Source organism: Vulpes lagopus, chromosome 18 (assembly GCF_018345385.1).
Source record: "Vulpes lagopus strain Blue_001 chromosome 18, ASM1834538v1, whole genome shotgun sequence".
In the NCBI taxonomy this organism is placed as follows: Eukaryota; Metazoa; Chordata; class Mammalia; order Carnivora; family Canidae; genus Vulpes; species Vulpes lagopus.
The window spans coordinates 26927361-26947030 of NC_054841.1; the positions used below are offsets into that span (position 1 = coordinate 26927361).

Here is a 19670-nt window from a genome sequence, read left to right on the forward strand (position 1 = left end):
AACCCCACTGACCATGGAGTACAGCCTCTAGTGCCACCCAACTGTGGAATACATCTGGAGGCACTGCTTGACCAGAGTATGCCCAGCAGCTTTGCCCAACTTCAGAGCAGGCAGTGGCCTTGCTCAAGTTTAAGACACAGCCTAAGCCCCATCTGACTGCAGAGCACAGCCTGAGGTTTCATTAGACTGCACCACAAAGCCCTGCTGCAGCTTAACCTGAACATGGAGTCCAGTCAGTGGTGCCATCTGGCCTGGGAGTAAAACCCAAAACCCCACTTGACCAGAGGTGATTATGGAGCCCAGCCTTAGCCGGGCCCAGCTGCAGAGTACACCCAGTGGTATCACCATGTCAGGAAACACAACCTAAGATTTCATCCAACCAAAGGTGATTGCAGAGCCCTTGTAGTGGTCCCATCTGACCATGGAGCACAGTCAGCAGCTCTGTTTGAATGCAGAGCCCAGCCAAAAGGCCCACCCAATGGTGGACTCCAGCCAGAAAAGGCATTTCCCCCACCCCCATCTTTCCCCTTTCCATCTCAGAGCATGTCATACTTAGCTGTGAAAGTTTCCTCAAAGATCAGGAAAAAGACAAAGGTGCCCACTCTTACCACTTATATTTAATATAATACTAGGAGTCTTTTTTTGTGTGTGTGTTCCAATAAAACTTTATTTACAAACACGGATGGGGGTTGGATGGTGGTGGATTTGGCCCATGGGCCATACTTCGCCAACTTGGGATAGACTTCTCGGGATTCTACTCACACAACTGAGGAAGCTGTGTGTGTCAGTGAGAGCCCAGGCAACAGATGGCCACTCAAACAAGGCAGCTGAGGAGGGCTTAGTGAAGGAGCTATTTGCAAGGGTGGCAGGTTAAGGGGAGCCAGGACTGAGTTCTGATGTCTTCCAGGACCAGCAGTGGACAGCTGTTGAGACCCCAAGACTGGAGGAGCAGCAGGAGGAGTGGTTTCCATAACCCAAGAGACCTGTAGCTGGAAGAGAGGGCCCCCCAACTGTAGCTGGAAGAGAGGGCCCCCCAACTGTATCTGTAGCCTCTTGGTAGAGGGAAGCTGAGAGAAATACTCTGGCGCCTTTCCTCTCTTGCCCCCCAATCTCCTGCTAGTGCCCTCCTTTCACCGAACCCTATAAGAAGCCAGGGGCCAAGGAGGCCCTTTGGAGCAGTCCATAAGGGCAGCCTCGTGAGGCACTGGACAGGGCAGAGAAGGGTGGGCTGGCCGACAGCAGACGGGGAGGGAGCGGGGGGGGGGGGGGAGTCATACAGGGAGGAATAGTGGTCAGCACATTCTCCAGAGGCCATGGTCTCTTTGGGCAAAGATTGCCATGGAAAGAGATGCTGTGGTACAAGGGAGGCAGGCTGCAGAGGAGGCAGCAGGGGGCCGCATTGCACGCAGGGCCTTTTGTCTCACAGACACACCTCCAAATGCAACTCATGCCAAGGCTTTGGGGTCAGGCAGGTCTTGTTCAAATCCTAGCTCTGCTGCTCACTTGTTTTATGGCCTGGGGCCACAGTTTTCTCATCAGTGAAACTGTGGCAAGGTTCTGTCTTTATGCAGAATGTTTCTCAAGAACAGTCAACAGACCTGCAGCCCAGACCACCTGCCGTGTGGGTTAAATAAAGCAAATTCCCAGCCCCCATCTCAGATTGCCAGAACCAGACTCCGTGCGTGGGATCAGGCAGTGTGCACTCTGACAAGGTCCTGGAGATGATGCTCATGCAGCCTATGCATGAGTGCCCAGTCTACTACTGGCTTCTTGGGGAGATCAGATAAATCAGCCTGCACAGCTCTGGGTCCATGGTTTAATACTAGGAGTCTTAACCAGAACAATCTGGCAAGAAAAAGAAATGGAAATGAAAGGCATCCAAATTGGAAAGGAAGAAATAAAATTTTCTCTGTTTATGGATGACATGATTTTATACATAATACATCCTAAAGGCTACACCAAAAAAACTTAAAACTAATAAACAAATTTAGCAAAGTTAGAGGATACAAAGCCAACATAAGAAATCAGTTGTGTAGGGCAGCCTGGGTGGCTCAGTGGTTTAGTGTCGCCTTCAGCCCAGGGTGTGGTTCTGGGGACCCGGGATTGAGTCCCATGTTGGGCTCCCTGCATGGAATGGAGTCTGCGTCTCCCTCTGCCTGTGTCTGTGCCTCTCTCTCTCTCTCTCTGTGTCTCTCATGAATAAATAAATAAAATCTTTAAAAATAAAAAGAAATAAGTCATGTAAAAAAGAAATCAGCTGTGTTTCTGTACACTAACAATGAATTATTTGGAAAATATAGAAATAAAAACAACCCCATTTACAACAGCATCAAAAGCTATAAAGTACTTCAGAATAAATTTAACCAAAAAAGTGAAAGATCTGGATACTGAAAACTACAAGACTTTGTTAAAAGAAATTGAAGAAGATACAAACAAATGGAAAGATATCTCATGTTCATGGACCAGAAGACTTAGTGTTATAAACATGTCTCTACTACCCAAAGACATTTACGGACTCAGTGCAATTTCTAGCAAGATTCCAATGACTTTTTTTTTTTTTTTTTACAGAAATAGAAAAGACAATCCTAAAATTTGCCTGGAACCACAAAAGATCTTGAATATCCAGAGCAATCCTGATAAAGAAGAACAAAGCTGGAAGCATTGTACTTCTTGATTTCAAACTATATTACAAAGCTATCTATGGTAATCAAAACAGTGTGAAACGGACATAAAAACAGACACATAGATCAATGGGACAGAATTGAGAGTCAAGAAATAAGCCTACACCTATACAGTCAACTAATATTTGACAAAGGAACCAAGAATATTCAACAGAGAAAAGATGGTCTTTTCATAATTGGCGATGGGAAAACTGGGTACTCACATGCAAAAGAGTGAAAATATCTTTCACCATTCACAAAAATTAACTCAAAATGGATTAAAGACTTAAATGTAAGACTTGTACCATTAAACTCCTAGAAGAAAACAGGGAGCTCCTTGACATTGGCTGTGGCATTGATTTTATGGATATGATACCCGAAGCACAAGTAACAAAAACAAAAATAAACAAGTGGAACTTGTTTCACTTGTACATCAAACTATAAAGCCTCTTCACAGCAGAAGAAATGATCAACAAAAAGAAAGGCAATCTACGGAATGGGAGAGAAGACTGAAGAAAATGATGCTTATAATAGTATCAAAGGCAATGCTGTAAAGAAAAGGACTCTGTGTTTCTTCTGTGTATAACTCGTACCATTTCACTGCTGATCACCAAATGTGTGGGTTTTTCCCCCATACTGACCAATTCTCCAACACCAGCTTGTGCTCTACAATTCATTCCATTTCTGATCCTATCTACCTGGAGTTCGAATGCACAACGTAAGGACTCAGACCCTCAGGACTGCCTCCATCTCAGATATTAATTCCAAGTCTTGGTTTGTCACTTGTACTTTTGACCAACCAGCTATAAATTGGGGTTGCCATGATACTTTCCTTGGGATTGATAATTTGCTAGAATAGTTCACAGAACTCAGGGAAACAATTACGTTTCATCAGCTTATTATATAATAAAGGATATGATAAAGGATATGGATGAACAGCCAGATGGAAGAGATGTATAGGGAGAGAACTAGAAGAATCTTGAATGTAGGAGCTTTTGTCTCAATGGAGTTGGGGTGAGCCACCCTCCTGGCACATCGATATGTTTACCAGTCTGGAAGCTCTTTAAATCCCATAATTTAGGGATTTTTATGAAGGCTTTATCATGAAGGCTTCATCATGTAGATCAATTATTAACTCAATTTCTAGCCCTTTGCCTCTCTTGGGAGGACAGAGAGGCTGTCCTCCAGGCTGAAAGTTCTTTTTTTTTTTTTTTTTTTTTTTCAGGCTGGAATTTCTAACCTTCTAATCATCACTTGTTTTTTCTAGTGACCAGCCCCCATCCTGAAGGTATACAGGTGTCCACCAAAAGTTATCTCATTAGAATAAAAGATGTTCTTATTACCCAGGAAATTCAAAGAGATTTAGGAACTTTGTACCAGGAACTAGAGTTCATAACCAAATATTAGAATAAAATATGCAGGCTGCCCGGGTGTCTCAGTTGGCTAAGTGTCTAACTTTTGTTTTTGGCTTGGGTCATGATCTCCTGGTCATGGGATTGAGCCTCCTGTTGGGTTCTGGGCTTAGTGGGGAGTCTGCTTGAGATTCTTTCTCCATCACCCTCTGCTTCTCACCATCATGCTCGCTTTCTCTCTAAACTAAATGGATAAAATCTTTACAACAAAAGATGTTCCTGGGATCTTTACTTCTTAGGAAATTGCAAAGGTTTTAGGAGCTCAGTCCAGGAGACAGGGACAAAGACCAAGATATATATTTATTTTCTTTCATAATGGCCAACCTTTATTAGTAATTACTATGTATCAGACACTCTGCAAGTACTTTATCTGTATCATTTTTGTCAAAGAAAAACTGGACTTGAACGTAGTTAAAAGTGGTAAAAACAGATTTTATTCAGGATTATTGCAGCAGGGGAAAAGAAGCCCCATGGTAAAATTCTGAACGTGGTGTGGACAAGTGGGAATTTACAGCCAGGGAGCAGGGTGAGGGTTACAGGTTGGAAAATTGCCAAGAAGAAATGTCTTAGTCCATTCATGTTGCTACAACAAAAATACATAAACTGAGTGGCTTATAAACAGCAAACAATTACATCTCACAATTCTGTAGGCTGTGAAGTCCAAGATCAAGGTGCCAGCAGACGCAGTATCTTGTAAGACCCTCTTCCTCCATAAGCGGTTGTCTTTTCTCTAACCTCGCATGGCTACAGCTGAAGGATTGAAGGAGCTGTCGGGGGTCTCTTTTATAAGGGCACTGATCTTATTCACAAGAGATCCCCCATTATGGCCAAAAACCTCCCAAAGACCCTACCTCCCACACAGTGGGCATTAGGATCTCAACATACAAATTTGGGAGGGGGATGCCACGAACATTTAGACCACAGCAAAACGCATCAGAGGTGGGCGTGGGGGCAGATTCTGGCTAAAATGACCCAGCAGGATTCTCGCTGAAGGCAGCGTGAGCAGACATCATCTGTGGGACAGTGGAGGCTGAGGAACTCGATGAGATATCAAAGGTGATCAGATATGGAGGATGGGGGGATTCCAGTTAGACCAATTTAGCAGAATTCTCACTAAAACTGGGCAGTGCAGAGACAAACTGGGAAGCCTAAAAGTTGAGACCCAGTTGAAAAAGAGTTTGGTTGAGACCAAATTGAAAAAGAAGCTGAGCAGAGTTTGATTGAAAGAGAGAGAGTGTTCATCACTTTGTGTAACTGAAGCTATACTTTTTTGCAATTTCAGCTATTGTTTTATTATCAACATTATTATCAGCAGCGGTGGATGCTGCTGATGCCTTGCCAGACTCCTTTGTGACCAAGGGTTCCCATCCCCAGTTGCTGTGGTTGTTGCTGCTGCAAGGGTCACAGTTGCTCCCTTTTCAGGAGAATTGCCCTTGGCTAGATGACATGGGCACTGCCTTGCCCAGAGGCTTACATAACCTCCTCTCAGGGGCAGTCTGTCCCCCAGGCTGACTGACATAGAAATGTATGAGGATGGTCTTCTTGCCTCAAGGTAGGACCAACTCTGGTACAATTCATGCTGCAGGTTCCCTGTGAGGTCAGGCTGAAGATGCTCTCCAGCTGGGAACACATCCTTGCCTAGCTCCTTGTACACACACAAATATATATATCACCCAATTAATAGGGAGGTAGACCTAGGCTATCACCCAGATAAGTCTACTTCCGGTGCCTCTGCTCTTAACCATGGCAGTATCCTACCTTAGGTGCCTTGGTTATCTTAGGTTCCAGGTTATTAATGAGGGTTCAAACTGAAGGACCACCTAAGTTTTCTCTGACTCAGAACGTGTTCAAATTTGGAGGGAAACTTTGTATAGATAAGCTACTGGGCCTTACACTTCTTTAAACATCTCCTTTGAAGTGTTTGCTGCTTTAATGAAGGAAGAGAAGTATATTGAGAGATCTCACCAGAATAAGAGATCACGTTGCCCTGCTTTCAGTGTGGAGAGAAGAAGCTTGGGATGGTTAGTTGGAGAAGAAAAGACCAAACAGACCGATGGTAGCTGTTTTCTAGTACTTGACACGGAGTTGTTTCTAGTCTCATTCTCTGTAGCTGTTAGAGGGTAGAAATCAGGATGATGGGTAAATGTCACAGGAAGGTAAATTCTGGTTCAATAGAAATAACCTCCTAAAATGACAGGAATCCAAGGATTGAATGTGTTATCTTGACATGTACTAATTTGTCCATCACTGGACATGTTTTAAAAGAAAAGATGAGGATTGTTTAGGGTGAATTTTTGCTTTTGATCTGTAACAGATGAGACAGCCTCTTAGAATTCTAAGAGTCCATGCTCAAAAAAAAAAAAAAAAGTTTCCATATTGTTAACATCACGGATTTTCAAACTTGTTTTTAAAGCCACAGAAAACTTTTAAAAAGCAAAGACCTGAATGGAATTCAAACAGATCAAAGGAAAGATGCTTAGGTTAAAGCTGGAAGAGAAAGGGAGGGGCCAGAGCCCTACCTTCTTAGCCTCTCTGGATTTTCTGATTTTGACCCCAAAACCAACTCTAAGTTTCTTATATTTGCGTTCAAGATTTTGAAATCCTTAGGGCCAGGCAATTCTGCAACATTATATCATGCATGAACTCCCAGCTATAGCCATGCCATATTTTCATTGTTTCCAAATGGCTCACAAGCCCTCCAGTCACCACTGCTCTGCTTAAGGGGCTCCCCTACCCACAACAGCTCCCCTACCCGCAATACTCTCTTATACCCTCCTCTCTGCCATTTCTCTGAAGTCTGTCTTCTTTCAAGGCTCTGCAGAAGGTCCTCCATGAAGCTCTGCTGACCCCTCTGGCCTTTGCAGATTGTCCCATGTTCTGTTCTACGGGAATATGGTTTTGTTTTGTTTTTGATTCAACACAGACAACTTTGTATTGTTTTTATTCATGTGGCCATTCCACCTGACCACTGTAATGATGTATGTAGAGGTTGTTAATACTATTCAGCAAATATTTCCTGCTTTTTGCATTTAGTATCTCACTTCTCTGCCCTCTTGTGGTTGAATGGGGCCTAGGCCCAGGTCACTGTTGTAGCCAGTGAGTTATGTCCAAGGTCAGGCCATGAAACCTGCAGTTGAAGACCCACCAGAGGTCTGTTTTTCCTCTGCCATGGTGATTACCAATGACTGAGTGGCTATCAATCAGTTTGGGATCCTGAGTTAAAAGATGTAGAGCAGGGTCCTCAGCCAACCTGCAATGGACATGTAGCATGAATGAAAAATAAACTTTTGTTCTTATAAGCCATCAAGTCTTGTCTTCCCCCCTCACTGCATCATAACTGTTGGGCCCAAGATTGTGAATCTGATAAACCACCAAGGAGCCGACACCGATGCAAACACACGAGGGTTTATTTACAAGCTTGAGCTTAGGTCCAAGTTTGTCCTACACAGTGGAGCAGGGACTTGAACCCTGAGACTAAGAGGCGTAGCAGCTTTATAGGGGCCAGTGGCCAATGGGATTGTAACATACGCAGAAAGTTGCACAGTCATGTGGGTCCACACACAGGTGGCCAATTGAATTACATTTTACCCTATAGTATCCATTAGAACTGGCCTATTACTTTGGTCAGAATTGGCACGCAGTTTTGGTGGACACAAGGTGGGGTTACGTTGTTATGAGCTGGTGTCGGGTAAGGGTGTGCCCGGGGGCTTGGCTAGGGTGGGGCAGCGCCTTAAGCAATAAACAGGTCATGTGGGAGTGATACAGGAGATGGCGGGTGCAGAACAAAATGGAGTTAGTCCTGCTCTCCTTGTCCAGGGGTAGGGGATTTTTGTTAAATTTCCTGGGTCCCACAATAACCTAGTTTATCCTAATACAGTTGACTACTGGGGGATAGTATCCTATAATGTTTTGTATTTCTGATGCTCAACAGAGCACCTTGTTCATAGTTGATGCTCAATCAAGATCTGATTTATTTAGCGAACATTTCTTAAGTGTTTTTTGAAGTTCACTTAAGAATGATTGCTTTCCATTTTCCTGAAGAAGCTGTGAGCATTTTAGGGACAAGAACCCCTTGCATAGTTCCTCTGCCACTATGTCCTGGGCTCCAGTCCACAGGAATATAAATTGAGGCCTGCGTAGGGGGGATACGTTGTGTGTAGGGGCCAGTTAGAGAAAGACATTCTAGGAGGGATGGAAACATGACCTGAGCTGGAGACAGCAGTGGTTGGTTCCTGGGAAAGAAGACAAATGAAATGATGCATTGAGAGAAAGAGCAGCTTCTAGAAAGGTTTGGGCTGCAGCAAGGAAGCCAGTGAAGTAATCCTAGGAGGCACAAGAGAGCTAGAAACAAGGATACACTTGGAAACATGCTCTGATACAGTCTTTCACTGGAGCTCAAACAGAGATACACTGTATATGCTCCAGACACAGAAGACAGATCAGTCCTTGAGCCTGGGTTCTGGGTAAACACTCTGGATCTTAGACTTGACATTAGTTTAGTTTTGAAATTTTCAACCTTGGGATCCCTGGGTGGTGCAGCGGTTTGGCGCCTGCCTTTGGCCCAGGGCGCGATCCTGGAGACCCGGGATTGAATCCCATGTCGGGGTCCCGGTGCATGGAGCCTGCTTCTCCCTCTGCCTGTGTCTCTGCCTCTCTCTCTATCTCTCTGTGACTATCATAAATAAATAAAAATAAAAAAAAATAAAATAAAAAAAAAGAAATTTTCAACCTTGATTTGAAAAAGCACAGTGAGCAGAGAGGTCTCTGAATCACTGACAATCCTTGCCCCCTTTATTGAATACTGATTCAACAAGGGAGGAGCCAGAAGAGTCGCAGGGAGGAAAAAGGTCAACAGTCATATGCTCCAAGAAGTCCAGGCAGGTGAGAATTCATGGTAAATACCAACAGCTATGTCACCAGGGCTTTCCTGTATGCCAGACATTGCTCCATGCACTTTATGGGTATTGCCTTATTAATCTTCACAGCAAACCTCTGAGGTCAGCAGTGCTGTCTCTATATTAGAAATGGAAAACTGAGGTTCAAGGACATTAATTGGCTTAAGGTCACATGGATAATGATATATATATATATATGTATATATATATATGTATATATATAGTGGAATATTACTTAGCCATAAAAAGGATTAAATCTTGCCATTTGCAACAACATGGATGGAGCTAGAGTATAATGTTAAGAGAAATAAGTCAGTCAGAGAAAGACAAATGCCATATGATTTCACTCATACATGGGATTTAAGAAACAAAACAAAGGAACAAAGAGGAAAAAAGAGAGAGAGAGGCAAACCAAGAAACAGACTTAACTATAGAGAACAAACTGATGGTCATCAAAGGGGAGGCAGGTGGGGGATGGGTGAAATAGGTGATGGGGATTAAGGAGCACACTTGCTGTGATGAGCAACAACTCACTGTATGTTAGCCAACTGGAATTTAAATAAATATAAATAATAAAAATTATTTTATCATTTATTTAAATAATACAAATTTAAATAATTATAAATAATAACTTAAAAAGAAAAAGTCACGTGGCTGAGAAGTGAGAAAATGAGGATTTAAACCCAGATCTGTTTGTTTTCGAAACTTTCTTCTTCTTTTTTTTTTAAATTTGCCCCATGCTGGCCCTGGTGATAGGTTGTCATACATCATTTCAAGAAACTTGAAGAAAAAGTGCCCGTATATCTGCTGCCATTGCTAATTACTCATAGCACCAGGAGCCAGAGAGCAGGAATGTAATAGAGATAAACATAGAAAGCCAGAAAATCTCCAAGCATCATGTGGGCCAGTAGTCTCATAACCTTCCCCACCAATCTCCAATGTCCCCACTCCCAAAGACTGCAATGAAGCAAAATGTAGATGGGAGAGTCTCCTCTACTGCTGAAAACCAGTGTTGATTCTGCTAAATAATGCACATAATGGTTGCATGTCCTTCCTTTGTTAGGCCATTTATTCTGCTAATCAGCATCCATAAGAACAAGCACACAGGGTTATGATGAACTTCTCTACTAGGAGAAGTAGATCTTGAAACAGTTTAGTGGAGAAAAAACTCCATGCCTTTCAGGGTTCTTTGGATGTACAAAGGAAGTCCCTTTAAGCCTAAGGCTTCTGGGGGATCCCTGGGTGGCGCAGAGGTTTGGCGCCTGCCTTTGGCCTAGGGAGCGATCCTGGAGACCCAGGATCGAATCAAATCCCACGTCGGGTTCCCGGTGCATGGAGCCTGCTTCTCCCTCTGCCTGTGTCTCTGCCTCTCTCTATCTCTCTCTGTGACTATCATAAATAAATAAAAATTAAAAAAAAAAAAAAGCCTAAGGCTTCTGCATGAACGGGGCTCCCACAAGATGCCCTCTTCTCTCTCCCCAGTCTTTAATGACTCTAGGAACAATCTTCTTCTCAAGAATGGAGGAAGTTGTGCCTTGGTTTTGCCTGGAGTCTTGTAAACTCAAATGGCACTTTGGGTTTCTTTTCAGCCACCTTTCTGGAAGGAAAGGAAATGAATTCTAGTCCATAGGGCTGATTTCCTTACTAGTAATCCATAGAAGAAAAAAGCCCTTGTCAAGGAGCACCTTTTTTTTTTCTTTTTATTTATTTATTTTCTTTTTTTTATTTTTATAAATTTATTTTTTATTGGTGTTCAATTTGCCAACATATAGAACAACACCCAGTGCTCATCCCGTCAAGTGCCCACCTCAGTGCCCATCACCCAGTCACCCCCACCCCCCGCCCATCTACTCTTCCACCACCCCTGGTTCGTTTCCCAGAGTTAGGCCTCTTTCATGTTCAGTCTCCCTTTCTGATATTTCCCACTCATTTTTTCTCCTTTCCCCTTTATTCCCTTTCACTATTTTTTATATTCCCAAATGAATGAGACCATATAATGTTTGTCCTTCTCCTTTTGACTTATTTCACTCAGCATAATACCCTCCAGTTCCATCCACAACGAAGCAAATGGTGGGTATTCATCGTTTCTAATGGCTGAGGAATATTCCATTGTATACATAGACCACAGCTTCTTTATCCATTCATCTTTCAATGGACACTTTCTCTTATTTACTTGACAGAGAGATAGAGAGCCAATGAGCACGGACTGGGGGCTCCATCCCAGGACCCTGGAATTATGACCTGAGCCAAAGGCAGATGCTTAACTGACTGAATGACCCAGGCTCCCTGACTTTTTTCTTTCTTTTAGTTCTCTGTTGCAAGGATTGAGTTAATTATTTACAGCAAATTTGTTGTTGTTGGTTTTATGCACAGCCCTTCTCTTATTTTATTTTTACTGATTTATTGATTTTTTTAAATCCCCACAATCAACTCCCAACCATGTCCTTCATAGGCAACTCTTCCAATGGTTTTTGTATTTTTTTAAATATTTAATTTATTTATTCACGCAGGGAGCCCAATGTGGGACTGGATCCCAGAACTCCAGGATCACGTCCTGAGCCAAAGGCAGATGCTTAACCAGGCGTCCCTCTTCCAATGGTTTAATGTGTACCTTTGTAAAATGTAGGTATTTTTATTTTACATAAGTAGCTTTAGGTCGTATATGTCATTCTGTTGTTTATCTTTTAAAACTAGCACTAGTTTTTAAAGAAGTCAACTTTACTCAGCTATGATTTCCACAAAATAAAATGCACCCATTTTTAAAATTGAAATTCATTTGCCAATGTATAGTAAAACACTATACTTACATCAGAATGCATCTATTTTTAAGTCGGTAAATTTTAATGAGCTTTGACTCCTATGTGTGGAACATTCTTAAAGTTCTCTCGTGTTTCATTTCAGTCAATGTCTACCCTACCTCTTCTCACCAGCCCCAGGGAATCACTGATGTGGTTTTGTTTTGTTTTGTTTGTTGGTTTGTTTTTTTGTCACTGTAGATTAGACTTGTCTTTTCTAGAGCTTCATACAAGTAGATTTATTCAGTATATTCCCTTTTGGTGTGGCTTCTTTCATTCAGTCCAATGTTTTTTAGATTCCTGCATATGATGTACAGCAGCAGTTAATGCTTCTTTATTGATGAGTAGTATTCTATTAGATGGATAAACTGCCATTTATTTCTTTGCTACTTGATGGATATTTAAGTTGTTTCTACTTATGATAAATAAAGCTGTTATGAAAATGTATGTGCACTTTTTGGGATAGATGTAACTCTTTCTTTATCTTGGATAAACACCTAGAAATGGAATTGTTGGATTGTATGTTAAGTGTGTTTAACTTGATAAGAAATCATCAAACTAAAAAAAACCAAAAACCAAAACAAAACAAAAAAAACCCAGGGTGCCCAGGTGGCTCAGTGGGTCAAGTGGCTGACTCTGGATTTCGGTTCAGGTCATGATCTCAGGGTCCCAGAATTGAGCACTGCGTCAGGCTCAGTGCTAAGCATGGAGCCTGCTTAAGATTCTCCCTCATTCTTCATTTGCCTCTCTCTCCCCTACCCCTGCCTCTCTTTCTCTTTTTCTAAAATAAATCTTTAAAAAATACCCTAAAACCAAACCAAACCAAAACCCACATCAAAATGACTTTCAAAGGGGTGATACCTTTATAGTGAGCACTGGTTTTCAACATTCAACCATATTTATTTTTGTGCACCTAATTCTCCAGCTTATGATAGCTCTCACCATATTCCCTAATGGAAAGTGTGGAGCTTTCTTTGGACCATTTCTGGGTCACAACAAATGCTTAAACTTAATTCAACTGCATGTCATTAGATTCCTCCCCAGAATGGCTGCTTCCATCTCAGAGTAAGAGCTAGGTTTTGTGGGGCCTGCCACTTTTAGAATTTGAGGATTCTTTTTAAGAAGAACAGAAGGGGTGCCTAGGTGGCTCAGCAGGTTAAGCGCCTGCCCTCAGCTCAGGTCATGATCCTGGAGTCCAGGGATGGAGCCTGGACTCCCTGCTCAGTGGGGAGTCTGCTTCTCCCTTCCCTTCTGCCCCTCCCCCTGCTCCTTTTCTCGCTCTGTCAAATAAATAAATAAAATCATTAAAAAAAAAAGAACATAAAATTACAAGCTCAAAATTAGGTCCAAAAGTGAGTATGTATTGAGAATGAGCTGAGCAATTACAATAGATGACTGAGACCTTTTAAGGTCATTAGTCTGAAACGCTTACTTACTAACATTTCCTGATTACAGCCTGTTTCTCCTCTTCAGCTAGAACATTCTAGAATTCTCGACACTCATAAGAATCCAAGCAAGTGACAGGCCTTGAACCTACATGAGCTTCATAGTCTTTCTTCTTCTGGTCCACACTCCACCAGCAGTACATGAGGATTCCTCTCTTCTCATTTCCTTGACCTCATTTGGCATTATTCAGCTTTCTAACATTTGCCAGTCTAGAGCCAGCCTGCTGCCTGATTTTGCATGGCCCATTAGTTAAGATTGGTTTTTACATTGTTGAATGGTTGAAAAAAAAATGAAAGGAATAATGTTTAAGGAAGTGTGAAAATTCTATGAAACTCAAATTTCAGTGTCTATAAATAAAGTTTGATTGGAACACAGCCACACCCATTTGCTCACACACTGTGGTCGCTTTTGGTCACTATCTGGGCCTTTGCAGAAAAGGTCTGATGACCCGAGGCCTAGAGGGTTAATTTTTCCTGGAGACAACAGTCCTATTCCATATATGAGAGGAGATATTCCTTCTGTTGGTGTGCCCCCGTTTCTGCCCATTTTGAAATGATAGCTCTTCCTATTATTATTGTTATTATTATTATTATTTAAAGATTTTATTTATTTATTGATGAGAGACACAGAGAGAGGCAGAGACATAGGCAGAGGGGAGCCTGATGTGGGACCTGATCCCAGGACCCCGGGATTATGACCTGAGCCAAAGGCAGGCACACAACTCCTGAGCCACCCAGGCATCCCAGTTCTTCCCATTATTGTGCTAAAAAGCATTTGGCTCTTTTCTGATCTATGTGCCGGCCTTATGTACCAGTAAGCCATTACTATATATCCTTCCACTCCCAAACTCAGGGCCTTAACACAGAAATGCTTTGTTATTACTCAGGTGCCTGCAGGTAACTGGACTTTGGCTGGATAGCTCTGCTTGGGGCTGGAGTAGCTGGGCAGCTTTATTTCTCACTGCAAATCTATGGGTCAGCTGGAGTAGCTCTACTCCATGTATCTCTTGTCTTTGGACCACTGGGGTATGTTCTTCTCATGGTGACAGCAGAGGCACAAAAAGGCAAGTGAAAACATTCATTGCTTCTTAAAGCCTAGGCTCAAAATTGGCACATTGTCACTTCTGCCCATGCATCATTAGTGAAGCAAGTCACATAGGCAAGACAAAAGGGAGGGAGAGCGAAGCACATCCCTCCTGGAATGAGACCTTACAAATGTGTGGATTCAAGGAGGGGTGTAAAATTGGGGCCAATAGTACAGTCTACCATGTGTCGTAGGAAACACCACGATGAGAGCAAATGGCCTTTCCTTTGCCACCTAGGAAGATGCTACTTGTTCTTCTTGAACACACACTGTTAAAAGTAAGGTCTGTGGCCTTCCTGCTCATTCCACTCCACAAATGCTGACATGTGAGCTTCTAGTGGAGATGGCCATGGAGCTATTAGGTATTTCCCTCTGCTTCTGCCCCTTCTTTACTATCCTCTAAATGAACCACCAACATATGGGACATCCAAGGGTGACCTCACGGCTGGAGGGAACCCAAGGAATACAGAAGTATCAGTCCTTTTCTGTCTCATTGCTCTCTCTTTTCTTTTATCAGACATCATGAATTAATAGTAAAAACGTTTCCCCTTTCTTGGCTCCCCGGTTATATTATAAACCTCTTCAAAGGCAAGCCTATGTCTTTGTTAACATCTTTGTTAACATCTCTTCCCCCTGTCCTGACCTCCTCTGGAAGTGCAGACTAGGAGGTATATTCAGTAGCCAATCAACCAGTGTGGTTGACTACTTGCCTGTCTGTCTAATCTTAAATGACTGTTCCCTTTCTGGTTCGCTGATCATGGGCCTGCTATGTTCCCCGAGGCAATAAATAGCAGTGTGGACTGCCTAGAATGGAGACCTCTGCCTGTCTTGCCAGCCCAGAAGCCTCAAGCCTCCTAATCTTCCCCTGAGCATCCAGCTTTCATGAAGCTCATTCTCCTGATGTTGGCTGTTGCCCTGCTCCTGGTCCAGGTCACCCAAGGTAAACAGGATCTCTCCCAAGGAGCAGTGGGTCATGTTCAGGGAATTCTGGGGGGCCCTAACAGCCTGGGCGAGGAGGATGGCAGGCTCCCTGCAGGCCTTCGGATGATCTCTGTAGCCAAGGGAAAATTTGAGCTGTCTGATACCAACTGATTTTGCCACTGCCCTTACTTGACTGCTCTGATCTTCTTTGCTCTGGAAGAGTGGAACATGATGATCTGGGAAGAGGATGCATGGAAGAGAGATTTGGATGTGGAATATAGAGAAAATGGGTACTTTTCCAAAAATATTGAGGAGGGGACTTGAATTTTGATCTAGGGTTGCCTCCATGAAAATGGTTCCTGAATTTATTTTCTTTTAAAGTTTCCATCTATTCATTTGAGAGAGAAAGAGAGTATGCACACAAGTTGGGGGAGTCAGGGGAGGAGTAGAGGGAGAAGGAGAAGCAGGTTTTCTGCTGAGCAGGGAGCCTGATGGAGGGCTCTATCTCAGGACCCCAGGATCATGACTGAGCTGAAAGCAGACACCCAACTGACTGAGCCACCTGGTAACACAGTTCCTGAGTTTCTGATTGAGGATTCTAATTCCTTTCTCAGGCAACTTCAATTTATCTGGGCTCCTTTAGGTTCCTCAGAGCAGCTGTTCCTAATGATCTTGGCTGGTTAAGACCAGTGAAAAGGTCTAGGATGTTGTGGAGTAGGGAGTACAACATTCTTGGGAATTTTACGATGCCCTAGAGGATTTGCAGATTTCCAGATGAGTGTATTTTGGATTCCTGTCCCATCTCATTGATATGGTTAGAGAGGGTACTGAGAGCAAAGGGGAAAGGTAGCTGATACTGGGCACCTGCTTCCATTATTCTATGGGGGAGATGAGCCGTTGGGAGGGAGGGGGATCTCCTGTCTTCCCCAAAGAAGCTGGCCAGGGAGGGGAAGCTGCTTCATAGGTCCCAAGCCACCAAGTGGGGAGGGCTTTAGGACAGTGACTGAGGACACAAATGAGAAAAAGGATAATGGCCCATAATCTCTCCTAAATCTGGAGGATGCCTTGTAAGGGCTTCTTCCCCACATATGTCCTATTTTCCTCACTAACGTTCTCTCTGCTGGACTTTGACCTCCTCCTTCCCCAGGCTTCTGCTTTATTTCAAGACTGATCCTGCTCTCTCCTTTTTAAAACAAAAAAAAAATTTGTTGTTGTTCTCTCCTTCCCTTTTCATTTCAGCCATGTCTTGCTGGGGTAAGTTGGGAAGGTGCAGAGCAACGTGTGAGAAGAATGAAGTATTCCATATATTGTGCACCAATGAAGCTAAGTGTTGTGTACACCCCAAGCATGTGCCTATCGGAGCTGGATCCTCAAGCGCACCTGAAAGCCTGGGGTAACCTCTGCAAGCTGTCCCCTCTTGCTTAACTTTGAGTCCAACATCATTAGAGCCCACCGTTCTATTAAATCATTCTTGGCTGTACCATCTGTGTTGGGCAGTTCTGCCTCATTAGACTTATGAATCAATAGCAAAGGAAGGTATGTGTGTGCAGGTTGAGGAGAACAGGGTGGACCGGTAGGTAGTGATTGTTTTGCACAAAGCTCCTAGCCTGCTGGCCCGTTGCTTGTCCCAGATGCTGTAAATGAGAAATGTTCATTCCAGCCATTTGATTCTTGTTTTCTAGGCCAGCACTGCTGGTAGAACTTTCTGCAATGATGGAGTGTCCCAGCTCTGTGTTGTCTAATATGGTAACTACTAGCCACAAGTGGCTATTGAGCATTTGAGATGTGGCTAGTGAGTAAGTGTGGGTCTCTACCTGTTGCACCCTTGTTCGAAATGCAAAAGCCAACCCCAAAAACGTTCCAAATGTCCATCAGTAGGGAAAAGAAGGATCTATGCTAGTGACTACTACATATCACTGAAAAAAGATGATGTAAACATACCTGACTCCAAAAGACCTATTGTGGGATGAAAAAAGAATGACATTCCCTGAAATGGAAAACAAAACATCAACTAATACTATATATTTTCTAAAGGTACGTGTATATGTATCTAGTCAGCAGCAGACAAAAATACAGATGCAGATTGCTTGTTTTTTAAATCATTCATAAATACATATTATGTGATTTTTATATCTCTTCCCCCACAAAAGGCATTGAGCTCCATGAGGACATTAAAAAAAAAAAAAAAGAAGAAGAAGAAGAAGAAGAAGGAAAAGAAACATGGCTAGTTGTAACTGGGGAACTGAATATTTAATTTAATTTAATCTATACTTGAGTTTATATAGCTAAAGGCGGGTAGTGGTTATCATATTGGACACTGTAGATTTAGGGTCTTGAGATACAGACTGCTTCCTTTTCTCTAGTTTCATCCCAAAAGGCTGCAACCCTCCCCTGATAAGACTTGCAGTTCTCCTGTTAGGGGTTCCAGGATTGTGTCTCAGTTTTCTTCAAGCTGCAGAGAGCTGGTACCAGGCTTCATGTGGGTTCCTGCTCCATCTCTTTCCTTTCCTCCCAGTTGAGGCCTCATGATATTGAATTGTGAGCTAGTCTTTTTCTAGGACAGATCCTGAACTGAGACAATGAGGATCTTCCCATCACCAGCCCCATGATTTGAGTCATGGTCTCAAGTGTTCCCAACCCTTGCTGCTTATCTGACTAATCATAAAGGACTTGATTCTCTATTTCGAATTGAGAGATTCTATTCAGCATTACCTCCTCACCATCCAGTCCCTTCATATGAGAACACTAAACTGGCCTCAGCCAGTTTTGAAGGTCTCCGTTCAAATCCGTGATCACATATCTGCTGCGATGCTAGGCAAAGTCATTTAACCCTCCCTGTTTTATCTCCTCTAAAGTGAGGATTCATCCTGCCCGAGGCACAGGATTGTCGTAAGATTAAATGAAATATTTAGGTAGGAAATGCCCAGCATAGACGGTAGTGCACATTCGATCCTGATAGGACTTTGAATGCCCTCCTCTTCCCTTCTCATATCAGGTCTGCCATCTTGGCTCCTTGAATGTTCCTTGGCAATGCCTTTGTACACACCCTATTATTTCCCACTGTTTTCAGGGCTGCTGTCTCCACTCAGTCCTTCCTTGGCATCCTCCTTCCTCTTTCTCACACTCTAGGCTTTCTACCTTGAGTTTTGCTGCTGATCTTTTCATCTCCCTCACAGGTCAGATTGTCCCACATCCTGGCACCCAATTTCACAAGCGTTCCTTGTGGCATACAGCAACATTCTTCAACATATTTGATGATAACATACCTTAAACATGTCATTGGACGTAATGATTTGAGTTCATCAGAGACAAAGTTAAACAGAAAGGGCCTTTCTTGGAAGGATCCCATGTAGCTCATAAAACCTATAGGTAGTCTAGACAATCCAGCTTGAAGGGAGAGTGAGCTGCAGAAGTAATCTACTGGGATCCCACCAGAGCGTTGCCATCCTGGCACTGGACATCTGGAGTTTTGCCTGGACTTCTCCCACAGTGGCTTCTGCCTGCTGGCTACCATGTGAGTATTGTCTCCATCTTCTCTGTGGTTTGAATTTAGTCCTTTAGGATTCAAAGTCCTTTGCTGGAGCATCCAGTTGGCTGAGCCTGGGTTATATGCCTGCCCACTAACTCTTGAAGTGGGGCAAAATAATATTTGCCTTTAGTGTTTTCTGTAGTAGGACATCAGCCCTCCTTTCCATCAAAAGCCAAAGAATGGAAAGTTTCTCAGAAGCTGAGTGTCTGAAGATGCTGCAAGTGATCCCTACCAGGGAATCCTACCCCAAGCCTTTGCCTTCACTTGGAATGTTTCCTTTCCATTTTGACCTTTCTGACCGCCACATCCTTGATTAGGAGAGCAGGGGAAGGTGTTATGGTGTAACATATAAGGGGGCACTCACCCTCAGGTCATGTGAGTATCTCCTTGTACCTCCTTCGCCTCCCCCCAGTCCCAGCATTGCCAATGGCATCCTGCACTTCTCCTTTGCACCACGCACCATGCCTGTGTTTATATTTGTTCAATGTCTGTCTTCATGATAGACTGTCATTCCCATGAGGGCAGAGACCATGGCTGACTTTTTTTCTGTATCTCAGGACAGAATCTAGCACAAATTGAGCATTCAGTCAATATTAGTTGAACAATTTTGACTTAATTAGATATATGTTTGACTTAAAATAGATAGCAGGAATGGTCTCACAAGAGAATTCCCTTTTTTCAGGCATCATTTCACATCGGAATAGAGTCAGTGTTTGACAGTCAAAAACCACAGAATGGTATTAGAGATACACATTGTGATTGTAAGACTAGACACTTAGCAGGATGGGTACAGTTACATCTTCCATCACTGTGATGGCCATTGGGCAACACTTCCATTATGGGATTGGATTGAAAGGTGCACTTGTGTGAGTCAGGTGATGACTTCTCCAAATGTCTGGAGTATTTGTGGGCACCATGCTTTGCCTTAA

At 43.1% G+C, this 19670-nt stretch overlaps 1 protein-coding gene across 1 annotated transcript; it reads left to right on the plus strand.

Annotated features, from left to right (window-relative positions):
- Positions 1 to 15134: 15134 nt before the first annotated feature.
- Positions 15135 to 16609, plus strand: DEFB121 (defensin beta 121). Its single transcript, XM_041732379.1, has 2 exons — positions 15135 to 15231; positions 16452 to 16609. The coding sequence occupies exons 1-2, from the start codon at positions 15174 to 15176 to the stop codon at positions 16607 to 16609; spliced, it is 216 nt and encodes a 71-aa protein (XP_041588313.1). The 5' UTR covers positions 15135 to 15173.
- Positions 16610 to 19670: the final 3061 nt, after the last annotated feature.

What these genes read in the sequence shown, in the direction of transcription:
- DEFB121 (XM_041732379.1), top strand. Translation starts at nt 15,174, where the DNA reads ATGAAGCTCATTCTCCTGATGTTGGCTGTTGCCCTGCTCCTGGTCCAG. An exon ending in CCTGGTCCAGGTCACCCAAG is followed by an intron (nt 15,232 to 16,451) that starts GTAAACAGGATC and finishes TTTTCATTTCAG; the next exon opens with CCATGTCTTGCTGGGGTAAG.